The sequence below is a fragment of the Rattus norvegicus genome, chromosome X, assembly GCF_036323735.1.
Source record: "Rattus norvegicus strain BN/NHsdMcwi chromosome X, GRCr8, whole genome shotgun sequence".
NCBI lineage: Eukaryota > Metazoa > Chordata > Mammalia > Rodentia > Muridae > Rattus > Rattus norvegicus.
This window is the reverse complement of record NC_086039.1, coordinates 125544734-125558785: the sequence shown is the minus strand read 5'-3', so window position 1 is coordinate 125558785 and position 14052 is coordinate 125544734. Positions and strand designations below refer to the sequence as shown.

At 36.1% G+C, this 14052-nt stretch overlaps 1 protein-coding gene across 2 annotated transcripts in view; it reads left to right on the top strand.

Annotated features, from left to right (window-relative positions):
* The window catches only part of Thoc2 (THO complex subunit 2), a 114591-nt gene that overhangs the window by 56354 nt on the left and 44185 nt on the right, over nt 1-14052 (top strand). For both annotated transcript variants that reach the window (XM_006257504.5, NM_001191756.2), the window contains exons 13-20: nt 254-295; nt 726-856; nt 952-1053; nt 6748-6832; nt 7738-7831; nt 8215-8295; nt 9739-9835; nt 13716-13833. In XM_006257504.5, coding sequence (XP_006257566.1) covers nt 254-295; nt 726-856; nt 952-1053; nt 6748-6832; nt 7738-7831; nt 8215-8295; nt 9739-9835; nt 13716-13833 — 750 coding nt within the window. The remainder of the gene's footprint in view (nt 1-253; nt 296-725; nt 857-951; nt 1054-6747; nt 6833-7737; nt 7832-8214; nt 8296-9738; nt 9836-13715; nt 13834-14052) is intronic.

Sequence of the window (14052 nt, the reverse complement as noted above, 5' to 3'; positions counted from 1 at the left end):
TCTCTCTCCCCATCCACCCTTCCCCTTCACCCCCCCCAACATACAGACAGGAATAACACCCCTCCCCGATTTGTACTTAAAGTTCATGGATTTTTAAAATTAGAGATTAAAAATATACATGAAAATTTGCAATATTTATTAGTGATAAGTTATATTTCAAATATATATGTATATAAAAGGCAAACAAATGTAATTTTAAGAATAAAAACTAAGGCAGTGGTCAACTTTCTAACATGATTGTTTTCAATTTTAGTTTCAGTCTGATGGAAGCAAACAAGAAGATAAAGAGAAAACGGTAAGAGACTGAAAAAATTAAATAATGGGTCAGGATATAGCATGCTGAATATTTTACTGTGAACAAGATTTAGCTATCCTTAGAAATAGTTATTTTATACTTTACCTGCTCAGAACAGCATTTGGCAACTCATAGAAAATTTTCTTTGAAGATTAATATCCTCTTTTTGAAGATTCCATTCTGTATAAAGAAAAGGTTACCTTCTCTGCTGCTTTTTAACCTCATTTACTATCTTGGATGGAAAAAAGACAATGATAGGGTGGGGAGTGTGTGTGTGTGTGTGTGTGTGTGTGTGTGTGTGTGTGTGAGAGAGAGAGAGAGAGAGAGAGATATTGATTTTTAATTAAAAATGCTAATTCCTTTAAGACCCCTATTTTGAGGGTATATTGAAATAAACCTTCTAATGAAATAATTCCTTTTCCTTTTTTAGGAAGTTATCCTTAGCTGTTTACTTAGCATTACTGACCAGGTATTACTTCCATCTCTCTCTTTGATGGACTGCAATGCTTGCATGTCTGAGGAACTGTGGGGAATGTTCAAGACATTTCCCTATCAGCATAGGTAAATACTTATTCAGTTATTAACTCCTATTCATTTTAGCATAGGAACTTCTAAGCATTTAATATTTGCTAAATTTTTACCTCATTTTCTTAAAGATATCGTCTATATGGCCAGTGGAAGAATGAAACTTATAATGGGCACCCACTTTTAGTAAAAGTTAAAGCTCAAACAATAGACCGAGCCAAGTATATCATGAAGTAAGTTTTGATTTTTTTTTTTGTATTTACCTCAAATATGTCTGGATATAATTTACTTGGTTTCAGCTATTTTGTTTAGAGTGTCAGTTTTCTTAAAGGTATAGCTGATTATTTATTACAGCTAGAATGAGTTAGTTTTTATGTTAGCTCATTTTAATTACAAGTTAATGTTTTTTAAATGTTTTTTAGGTTTATGTATGTGTATGGGGGTAGGTGTGGGAGTATGCATACCATGGTATGCATATGGAGGTCAGAATAGTGGCAATGGGTTCTCTCCTTACTCCATGTGTGTCCTGGGAATCAAACTCTTCATAAAATGATATTGATTCTACTTTATTTAAGTTATCTGAAGCTTATGAAAATTGTACACTTTATGTGAGTATTACTTTAGATACTAAAAACTCTTTTATTTGTTTTCAACAAGGATTTTGTCAGTTGTCCAAAATTTTATAAATTTATTTACAGTTATTCTAATTAAAGTTATGTTTTCTTTGGTTTCCCTAAGTATAATAGTTTGCAGTGATACTGTGTTTGCCCAGTATCTTGTCTTTGGACATTGGCTACTGGGAAAACAGACATGAACATGGTGACAGTTCGGTTTATAATGAGGTGTGATGATAGACAGAATGAAATATCTAATTAGTGGGGGAAGAAATTATTGCTGGTGAAGCTATTCAATTTGATGAACCTGAGTTTTAGCTTCAGAAATCTGTAGATAGTTTCTATCTTATCAAAATTAAATCAGGTTTTGTCATACACACACACACACACACACACACACACACACACACACACACACACACAAACACACACACACACACATATGAGATCGGGTCACATACACTATTTGTGCTAGGCACTGAGTTAACTGCTTTTTAAAAATACTAATTTTCTTGATTCTATAACTTTGATTCCTTCATCTCGGGTAGGATAGTACCTTGAATTATTCTCTTACTTCAAAATTTTTGGGTGATTTAACAATACTTGGTGGGTTGTATGTCAAGTTTTGTGGCATGGTGATTTGAGAGATACTCCTTGATCTTTCCTACCATATATCCTACCTCATTCCTGATGATTATACTTAAATCTGTACGAACATACTTGTTTCCCTAAGTGTACCATGGTCTACTTAGCCTTACTTCCCTTGTGTGTGTTTTTTGTTAGCTTGCCTTTCCCTCTCCATCTGGTGATTCATCTTAGCAAATGTGTCAGCTCTCTGAAGTCCCCACAGCACTTGCTGACAAACACAATTGATTTGGGTCACCAGTACAACTTAGGCAAATTAAGCCAGCATTCTACTTGTGCACATTACTATGATAGTGTTCCTTTTTGTAAATATATAAAATTCAGCAGATGAATGAATATACTGATTCTACATATAAATATTATATAGCATTTATCGTTCTATACCAAGCTTAGTTCAGGTACCATGGTATTCTCCAGTTTTGTCCATGTTGTGAATGACAGAATTTCCTTCTTTTTTAAAGTGAAAAGGGGCACCTAGTAAGAGCAATATTGGGGAAAAGAGGGACTTGAAGGAAAAGAGAAATGTTGATGAAAGAATACAAGATTTCACTTAGATATAAGAAATTATAGTTACATATTATACTTTGTGGCGACCACAGTCAACAATAATAATGTCTATTGCAAAATTTCCTAAAGAATGCCTTTTAAAGATTCATATCACAATAAAAATAAGTTTGTGAGATGAAAAAGCAATTTTGATAGATTTATTCCACAATGCCTATATAATATAACATATACAGAGTTTTTAAAGGTGTACATCCTGTTCTTCATGTACTCAATTCTCGCCCAGAGGAGAAAAGTAATCAGTATTTAGATTCTTATTTATTCATCCATATATATATGTGTGTGTGTGTGTTTATATATCCATATGTATATGTATATATGTTTATATATCCATATGTATATGTACATATACATATGGATATATAAAATGTATACATTCATTCATGGCAATGTGGATATATTATCTATACTTTTATTAATTGCATGTAAGTGCTGTTCTCAAATTTGTTACCTTTTTAAATTGTTTTTTAAAAGCAATGTTTATTTCTTTTTTTCAATTGGATATTTTCTCAATGTTATCCCCTTTCCGGATTTCTCCCACCCATAAATCCCCTATCCCATCTCCCTGCTTCTATGAGGGTATTCCTCCACCCACTCACCCTTCCCCACCTCCCCACCCCGACATTCCCCTACAGTGGGGCATCCAGCCTTGAAAGGACCAAGGGCTTCTCCACCCATTGGTGCCCAACAAGGCCATCCTCTGCTACATATGCAGCTGGAGCCATGGGTCTGTCCATGTGTACTCTTTGGGTAGTGGTTTAGTCCCTTGGAGCTCTGGTTGGTTATTGTTCTTCTTATGGAGTTGCAAACCCCCTCAGCTCCTTCAGTCCTTTCTGTAACTCCTCTATTGGGGACCCCATTCTTAGAGCAGTGGTTGGCTGTGAGCATCCACCTCTGTATTTGTGAGGCTCTGGCAGAACCTCTCAGTAGACAGCTATATCAGGCTCCTGTCAGCATGCACTTCTTGGCTACATTGTCTGGGTTTGGTGGCTGTATATGGGATGCATCCTCAGGTGGGGAATTCTCTTGATGACTTTTCCTTTAGTCTCTGCTCCAAACTTTGTCGCTGTATTTCCTCCTGTGAATATTTTTCCCCCTTTTAAGGACTGAGGCTTCTGTACTTTGGTCATCCTTCTTCTTGAACTTCAAGTGGTCTGTAGATTGTATCTTGAGTAATTTGAGCTTTTGGGCTGATATCCACTTATCAATGAGTAACCACAACCATGTGTGTTTTTTTGTGGTTGGGTTACTTCACTCAGGGTGATATTTTCTAGTTCCATTCATTTGCCTATGAATTTCATGAAGTCATTGTTTTTTGATAGCTAAGTAGTACTCCATTGTGTAGATGTACCACATTTTCTGTATCCATTTCTCTGTTGAGGGACATCTAGGTTGTCAGGAATAATAGCATACTTCTGTATTTCTTGTATTTGGAAATCTGAGGCAGGAGGATAATGACTTTGATCCCTGTCTTTACTACGTACTGAGATGAGACTGTGTCAGAAAAAATCAACAAACAAAAAAACAGGGAAATTCAAAAAACTTGGTTTTAAATCTGTATCTTTAGTTAGGCCAGGCTTGAGAGCAAGAACTGTTCTTCATTTTTAAATTCCTAATGCTTAGTGCTTTGTCATAGTAAGCATTAATATGAATGAATGCATATATAAATACAAATTATTATTTAGTATAGGATAATAAGTGTAGAATTTTTTTTTCTTTTTTCTTTTTTTTTTTTGGAGCTGGGGACCGAACCCAGGGCCTTGCGCTTGCTAGGCAAGCGCTCTACCACTGAGCTAAATCCCCAACCCCAAGTGTAGAATTTTTAATATACTTGTATTTTTGTTACATTTTAGCTGTAAATAGCTGTCGCACTAAACTATGAGTTTGCTACAACTTTTTACATTGACAATGGAATATATTAGTATATTATTTGTATAATGTTACAACTTTTTAAATCCTCATTCTTCAAATGATCATTGATTGTATTTTATATACCTGGTATTCTGGTAGCTTGAAGGTAGGACACCGTCAAGAAAATATTTGTTTAATTTTGCTTATTTTCTCTTCAGGGTAGTGAAGAGAAATGGAATAGAATAAAAAGTATACAGTTTATGTGAGTGAGGCGAGTAGGAGAATCACCTGCAGCACGTTCGAAATAGGGAAGGGTGGTGCTAAGTCAAAGGGCGAGGTGAATATGGTTTCAGATTTAAAACCAACGGTCTCTTTTCTCCATTGGCAGGGAACAGGAGGAACTGAGCTATAGGAAACAAGAAGGGGAAGCAGCTGATGATTACATCATTTTAATTATTGGATTGCTTTTATAACAAGAAGCTTCATAATATAATTATATTATTATTTTAAAAATGGTTAGATTCCTTGAGTTACAAGTTGAACTTGTAGTTTATTATGTACTTTTGGATGTTTAGTGGTGCTGGATGTACATTCATCTTAGAAAGCTTCTTTCATTTGTTCACTTGTTGCTGTTTATAGAGTTTCAGTTTTTGTTATGTAACCATCCCAAAAAACCTTCACATTTTGGGTAATAATTATGTTAAGTTTTAGGATTTCACTGATATAGATTTTTAGAATCTTAGAGAAAATGCTGATCACAGAAGGACAAAAACTAAAAGGAATATAATTTATTGATTTTTAAAAATTGTGTATCTTCTGGGTTCTGCTAAGACTGAACCCCCAGTGAACTAGACTGTTGGGGGGAGGGCGGCAATGGGGGGAGGGTTGGGAGGGGAACACCCATAAGGAAGGGGAGGGGGAGGGGGATGTTTGCCCGGAAACCGGGAAAGGGAATAACACTCGAAATGTATATAAGAAATACTCAAGTTAATAAAAAAAATAAAAAAAATAAAAAAATAAATAAATAGATGGGGGGCTGGGGATTTAGCTCAGTGGTAGAGCGCTTACCTAGGAAGCGCAAGGCCCTGGGTTCGGTCCCCAGCTCCGAAAAAAAGAACCAAAAAAATAAATAAATAAATAAATAGATGGAAGAACATATTCCAAACAGTAATCAGAGGGTGACAGTCGCAGGCAAATACTGTGTGGGTATACCTAGAATAGTTAAAAGCAAAGAGACAGAAAGTCAGATAATAATTATAAAGACAAGGGAGGAGAATGAGAAGCTGTTATTTAGTGTATTGAATTTTGGGGTTTCAAAAATATTTTTAATGATTCATATTTATATGGGTGTGTTTTGTCAACATGTATATCTGTATACTAGAAGAGGGCATTAGTTCCCATTACAGAAGGTTGTAAGCTACTATGTGGTTGCTAGGAATTGAACTCTAGACCTCTGGAAGAGTGTTCTTGACTATTGAGACATCTCTCTAGCCCCTAGTTTTAGTTGTGTATGATGAAAGAAATCTGGAGGTAGCCGGTGTAATTGTTGCACAACAATGTTAATATATTTAATGCCCATTAGACTGCATTTTTAAAAGAGTATATGTATATACATATATACATGTAACAATAGTTAATGAAGAAAGACACCATGGCTGTCAAAGAGGACAAGGGATCTGTGGGAGGAATTAGAGGAAATTTGGGGGGAAATGTTTTAATTGTATTATAATCTGAAGAATAGAAAAATGGTCATCATGGAAATTTTTATGCTGTATACATTTAACACAATAAGATGTGTCTGTAAGCCTAGTACTTTGGAAAAGCAAAAGGATAAGAAGTTCAAGTTTGTGGCCACATTGAACTATATGAGACCCTGTATCGATCAATAAATAAATAAATCTTAATGCAAACTAGACAACTTAATGTTGAGGAAAAAAAATTGTGTATCTTGAATAAGAAAATGAGAGAACTAATTTCTGAACTGATAAATGAAACTTTGTAAATCTAAAATACGTATGGTTCTTTTTAAAAAGTTTTTATGTATAAAGTAAGTTTCACCCTTAGTAGATAACTAGCATTTAAACTCTGAAATTCGCTTAGAGAGTCTACCTTTTGCTACAGAGTGGTTGAAATGCAGTTGTTTGCATGGATCAATTTGTTGTGTTTGAGTTTTCCACATGCTACAGCTGAGCTTATTAGCATCCTGAGTAATGCTTACAAGTAATGAGCCTTAACATTTCTCTCCCTTTATAGGCGTCTAACCAAGGAAAATGTGAAGCCTTCGGGAAGACAAATTGGCAAGCTGAGCCATAGTAATCCAACAATTTTGTTTGATTATGTACGTTTTGAAGTTAATATTATATTAAGACATTTTTCCTTTTGGTTACCTTTATATCAGTACAAGTGGAACTTTTCATATACAATATTTAGCACATTGATCTGTTTTCTAGTAATGTACTACAGAACTACTGTTAGGTTCTCAATAATATTTCGCTTTGAGTCACTTATAGTAATGTTACCTTCTTTTTAAGATTATCATTATTGAAATTTTTATATAGTATAGTTTGAGCATATTTTCCCCTCCCACAAGTCTTCCCATATCATTTCTACCTTCCTATTTACCAAACTCCATGTTTTCTCTTTACTTGAAAAAACAAACAAAAACCAAGACAAAAAATATGTACGGGGGTGGGGCAGACTCCATTTTAGAAAGACTGTAAGTAAGATTTAAAGCAGGACTAGCTATTACTATTACAGAATCCAAGTTTAGACTTCTTGGAATTGTTTCCTATGTGGAAAATGTAGCATTAGAAAAATACTCTAGGGGTTGGGGATTTAGCTCAGTGGTAGAGCGCTTGAGCGCAAGGCCCTGGGTTCGGTCCCCAGCTCCGAAAAAAAGAAAAAAAGAAAAAGAAAAATACTCTATATTTTTATAGCAATGGTAATGAAAACTGTTTTATATAAATGGAAAACAGTAGAGTAGAGGCACTTTGTTTTGTTTTCAAGGCAGAGTTTCTCTGTGTAGCACTGGCTGTTCTGGAACTCACTCTGTAGATCAGGCTGATCTCAAACTCACAGAGATCCTCCTGTCCCTGCTCCCCAAGTGCTGGAACTGAAGACCCGTGCCACCACTGCCTGGCTAAAACCACTGTGTACTATTCCTAAGTGTGGAAAAGTATGAACCTTACTTAGCATAGACTTTTTTATTTAGTTAATGCAACTTACTCTTTCTTGATCTTCCAGATCTTGTCACAAATCCAGAAATATGATAACTTAATAACACCTGTAGTAGATTCATTGAAATACCTCACTTCATTGAATTATGATGTCTTGGCCTGTATCCTTTCATGTAGAGCAAAACAGAGATTTCACATGTCCCTCTATTTACATGCTTGAATGATTTTTCTCTGACTTTCTTTAGTAATGATCTAAAGTTGGTCCAATTGGCTGATCTGTTGTCAGACCAAAGTATTGAAAAGGAAATTGTGTATTTGTGCATGTGTATGCATGTCCATATGTTAGCACCTTGTGTGGTATAAAGGGAGAGACACTCATTTTATCAAGCATGTTGATAGAGGTGGAATGGTACTTGTTAGGAGATGGGAATGAGGGTTGATATATAATGAGTATGGTGGCTATTTTCATTCCTCTCTGAAGATGTGGGGGTTTAAGGCTCTTTGTTACTAATGTTGTGATAATTTTTTTCTTAATGTGTAAAAGATTGTATCATTGAAGCTTTAGCTAATCCAGAAAAGGAGAGAATGAAACATGATGACACAACCATCTCAAGCTGGCTTCAAAGTAAGTACTTTTATGTATGGTAGTATGGTATGGTATGTATGTATCAGTGAGGCTAAGGAGGTGGTGAGTGCTGTGCTTTATTTGCCTGCCTTTGCTTTCAGGATTTGAAGTGCTTATTTCTCAAGAGTGCTTGATGATCAATATCTAGCCACTAAGATTGTTCTGTAAAGAGTCCGAGACCTTGGTCTATATGGATATTTATTAATTTACTAATTTTCTTTACTCAAGAGTCTATTTTTTTACTATGATAGAATTTGAGGAAGTTGTCTCTGGCCATACCACCCTGGACATGTTGAGTGTCATCTGATCTGTGAAGCTTAATGAGATTGGACTGGGTTAGTACATAGATAGGAGAATTTGGGGAAGCATTTGGAAGCTGATATTCCCTTCCTTTCTAACTTACTATTATTTAGAGATTACATTCTTTCCTTGACTAGTGTATATGAATCTAAATTTCCCACTGTACTCCAAGCCCCTTAAGTCAGGACTTAAGTTTGGTCTAATTATTTAGGTACTTAGTAAATAACTGTTAAATATTATAGATTAAGGACTATTGGTTAAAAGTGAGCTTCTAAGGTCAGCAAGGTGACTCAATGTGTAAAAGCATTGACTGGTCTTCTAGAGGACTCTGCTTCTAGACTCAGAACTGATGTGGTCACTCACAACCCCTTTAAACCCCAGTTCTGGGGAATCTGACACTTTTTTCTGATCTTTGTGGGCCCTAGGCATACACATGGCACATATACCTGCAGGCAAGACACCCATACATATTGCAAAAGAGCATTCTACTTCTAGCAGAATTACCTGTTTCTTTTGCTATCTACAACTGTAGCATGTTCCTAGATGTAAATAATAATTTCTGACTCAAAACTTTTTAGGCGTGGACATTTAGTTGTTTTAATTTACTTGGTATCCTGCATGATTGAGACCTAATTGGTTAGGGTGCATAGTTTGAATCACTGCTTTAGTTTGTATTATGACCAGGAGCAAGTTATGTGACCCATCTATTTTCAGTTTACCTCATCAGTAGGTTACTAACCTAAGACGATGATTGTAAAAACTAATCAATATAATGTGCTTACTTATGTATGCCTAATAATTATTAGCTATTACTATGGTAAAACTTCATTCAGTTATACAGTTAAAATGTACAGGGCTGGATGTCTCGGTGTTAAGAGCACTTGCTGCTTTTCAAGAAGACCAGGTTTCCCAGCACCCACACCACCTGTCAGGGGATCTAACATTCTCTTCTACTTTCCTTAGGCACTCGGTATGAACATGGCACACATATGTACATGTAGACAAACATGTATAAACATGCAATAAAAAGAAATAAATGATGTAAAAAATTTTCCATACCTCATTTTGCTTTAGAAATTGAATTTGTTGAAATTATATTTTTTTTTTGTTTCATGAACTATTTTTGTTTTTTATTTCATGTAGGTCTGGCAAGTTTCTGTGGTGCAGTATTCCGTAAATACCCAATCGATCTTGCTGGTCTTCTTCAGTATGTAGCCAATCAATTAAAGGCAGGCAAAAGGTAAATTATATGGAGATGAACTTCAATAGTTTAAGCACTTCTGGTGGTTTTGAAATTACTGTTTCTTTGAAAGACACATAGATTCAGCTGGAATAGTTACTTATTTATACAATATGTATTTTTTTTTTATTAACTTGAGTATTTCTTATATACATTTCAAGTGTTATTCCCTTTCCCGGTTTCCGGGCAAACATCCCCCTCCCCCTTCCCCTTCCTTATGGGTGTTCCCCTCCCAACCCTCCCCCCATTGCCGCCCTTCCCCCACCAGTCTAGTTCACTGGGGGTTCAGTCTTAGCAGGACCCAGGGCTTCTCCTTCCACTGGTGCTCTTACTAGGATATTCATTGCTACCTATGAGGTCAGAGTCCAGGGTCAGTCCATGTATAGTCTTTAGGTAGTGGCTTAGTCCCTGGAAGCTCTGGTTGCTTGGCATTGTTGTACATATGGGGTCTCTCGAGCCCCTTCAAGCTCTTCCAGTTCTTTCTCTGATTCCTTCAACGGGGGTCCTATTCTCAGTTCAGTGGTTTGCTGCTGGCATTCGCCTCTGTATTTGCTGTATTCTGGCTGTGCCTCTCAGGAGCGATCTACATCCGGCTCCTGTTGGTCTGCACTTCTTTGCTTCATCCATCTTGTCCAATTGGGTGGCTGTATATGTATGGGCCACATGTGGGGCAGGCTCTGAATGGGTGTTCCTTCAGTCTCTGTTTTAATCTTTGCCTCTCTCTTCCCTGCCAAGGGTATTCTTGTTCCCCTTTTAAAGAAGGAGTGAAGCATTCACATTTTGATCATCCGTCTTGAGTTTCATTTGTTCTAGGCATCTAGGGTAATTCAAGCATTTGGGCTAATAGCCACTTATCAATGAGTGCATACCATGTATGTCTTTCTGTGATTGGGTTAGCTCACTCAGGATGATGTTTTCCAGTTCCAACCATTTGCCTACGAATTTCATAAAGTCGTTGTTTTTGATAGCTGAGTAATATTCCATTGTGTAGATGTACCACATTTTCTGTATCCATTCCTCTGTTGAAGGGCATCTGGGTTCTTTCCAGCTTCTGGCTATTATAAATAAGGCTGCAATGAACATAGTGGAGCACGTGTCTTTTTTATATGTTGGGGCATCTTTTGGGTATATGCCCAAGAGAGGTACAGCTGGATCCTCAGGCAGTTCAATGTCCAATATGTATTTTTAAGGTAGAGTCTCATTATGTAATTCAGGTTGTCCTCAGAATTGAAATCTTCATTTAACCTTTCAAGTGTTAGAATTGCATATGAGGGAGGGGGGAAAGCATGCTTTTTTTTTTTTTTTTTTTAAACACAGGATATCATCATGTACCCCTGGAACTCCCAGTGAAATCCAAGCTGGCCTTGAACTCAAAGAGAGACACCAGCCTGCCTCTGTCTTCTGAATGCAGGGATTAAAGGCATGTGCCACTATGACCAGATACTGAATATTTAAGAGAATCCAGAAGTCAATACAGAGAGATGGCTTCTTTAGTACTATAAAAATTGACCACATATATACCTCATTAAAAGGACAGTTAACTTATTCCAGTATTAAGTTTTTTCTATAAGGGAGTATATAGGAAAAATACTTTTTGAATATGAATTTGATATATAAGGTTTATGTTTATTTGTAAATACTGAAGTTTATTCTGGGCCAGTGGCCATGCTTAGGCTTTGAATAAATAGATTTTTTTAAATATTAGCACCAGTTGATTGACTCTAGTCATATAACTATATTGTTTTTAGAAGATTTCTGATAGAAATTCAGTAAAAAAATAAAAACTCTTTGGTGTTCTGAACAAGTACTTTGTGTTTTTGGCTTTAAAAAATTAAGGATAATATAGCCTCTGGGTTTTGACAGGAGACTATTTGTAGCTTTGTCATCTCTGTCACTCCTATAATTTACTTTTTTATTTTTATAAGCTGTGAGAACACTCATTTTAATCTATAGTTTAGTTTGCCTTATTGTCAATACATATTTGTGGCCATTTAATTAAAACATTTTAAAAAATAGCTGAATGCTACATTTGTAACTGTTACAGCTTAGATGGATTGGTAGTTATGTATTTGTTTGCACAAACCCGCCTGTTTTAAGGAAGTATGACACATTGAAAAGAAGCCCCCGATACAAATATTAGGAACGTATACCTTTTTGTTCAGTAACATATTATTGATAGTTGTACTTTCTCCTTTGGAAATACTGTGTAATTAGAGAAAGTTACTGAAGTCACAAAGTGTTAGTTCCAGTGGCAGTTCTAAATGTTGCAGATTAAAGTATATTCCTAGCCAGGCGTGCTGGCAGATGGTCACAAATCAGAACACTTAGGTAAGAGGACCAGGAGCCTGAGGCCAGTACAGGATATATAGGGAGGCTTTTTCTCAAAAATGTATACCTGTTAACACATGGCTAGAAATGTGCTGCTTATTTTACAAAACACTTAAGGCTCAAGTACTGTAGCTTACCCCTTTTGTTTTTCCTTCCTTCCCCTTCTCTTTAAATTATGAATGAATGTTTCAGGACTTTATTCATTTTTATTACTTGGAGTTTTAAGGAGATGGCTTTCTGCTATAAAAAAAAACATTGAGCATCCTGAATTGGAGGATGAGGAACATGTTATTGGGCAGCTGTTGAAAATGAAATATAAACAGTAGATTAAGTGTTAGAGTTACTAAAGTTGGTGACAGCTGCATTGGTGTGAGCAAGTGGCTCTTTTCTAATGTGCAGTCTTAGACATTTGAGGGAATAAAAGACCATGACTTAAGTCATTTACTTCCTCAATCATTCTATGACGTATTTTGTGTTATTTCTTTTCTACTCGGTTCAGAGGTCTCAGTCTAGAGTTAGCAACTGTTGCTTTTGGAGTGCTGTGAGGTGGGACAGCAAACCTTAAGGGTGTGGTGGGGCAACAGATTTATCAGCAATAAAGGAAGAGGCTCTGTCCCTGTCTGTCTGTCTGTCTGTCTGTCTGTCTGTCTGTCTGTCTGTCTGTCTGTCTCTGTCTGTCTCTGTCTGTCTCTGTCTGTCTCTGTCTCCTTCTCTCCCTCTCTCTCTCCCTCTCTCTCTCTCTCTCTCTCTCTCTCTCTCCTGTGTGTGTGTGTGTGTGTGTGTGTGAGAGAGAGAGAGAGAGAGAGAGAGAGAGAGAGAGAGAGAGAGAGAGAGAGAGAGAGAGAGATAGAGATATACAGGTGAGAGAAGGAGGGTGCTGAGGGAGTGATGAAAGAGGAAACAAAGGAGACACACAGACAGACTGACCAAAAATGAGGATGAGAGAGCAGAGCGGGGCCAGGGACAAGAAACCACCTCTAAGAACACATTCTCTGACCTCAGCTAAAATTTCACTCAGACTTCATTTAAAGTTCCAAAAACTTTACAAAATAGTGCCATCAGATTGGGATCAAATCCTTAACACATGAACTCTTGGAGGACATTTCATACTTATTGACAATCAAAACAGGAGTGAGGTAGAGGTGTGTGTGGGGGGGCGGTCAGGCTATGGAAGAAGTGAAGGGAAAACTGAAAATGAGAACTGTGAGGAAAAATACATGAAGTTTGGGTAAAGAGAGAATGAAGATGTTTCAAATTATTTTTATTTTTGTATCCTATCTCCAAGCTTCAAATTAATCGAGGTAAAAGTAAATCAAAGAGAAACATGAAATACTTCCACTGTAGTACTAGAATGGATGTAACATTTATTTTGAAAATAAAATTTAAAAAACAAGCCTTGCTGTTTGTTTTCTTGCATTCCTTTGTCTAAGTAAAGATTATCAGGAGACTACTTATCATGTATTATTATTTTCATAGTTAAGGTTTTAACTTCAAATATATTCTTTTAACTTTTGCAGTTTAATTTTTGTATTTCTTTTAAATTTTATATTAGTTTTGACCTACTAATATTGAAAGAAGTGGTACAAAAAATGGCAGGAATCGAAATTACAGAGGAGATGACGATGGAGCAGTTAGAGGCCATGACTGGTGGGGAGCAGCTGAAGGCTGAGGTAAGTAAGAACTGCTTTTTTTTGTTTATTGAGTTTTTAAATTAAAGTGTATCTGTATCTGTGGCTTTGTTTTTCAAAGTGTCAACTACCCATTACAATTCAAAATTAAAGAGAAAATTATCCATAAGTAAATAAATTATAATTTTTTTGCATTGAGATCCATTTTGTATAGAATCATAAAATTTTTTGCCTTTCTCCTTGCTCACTTTTGGCATATAA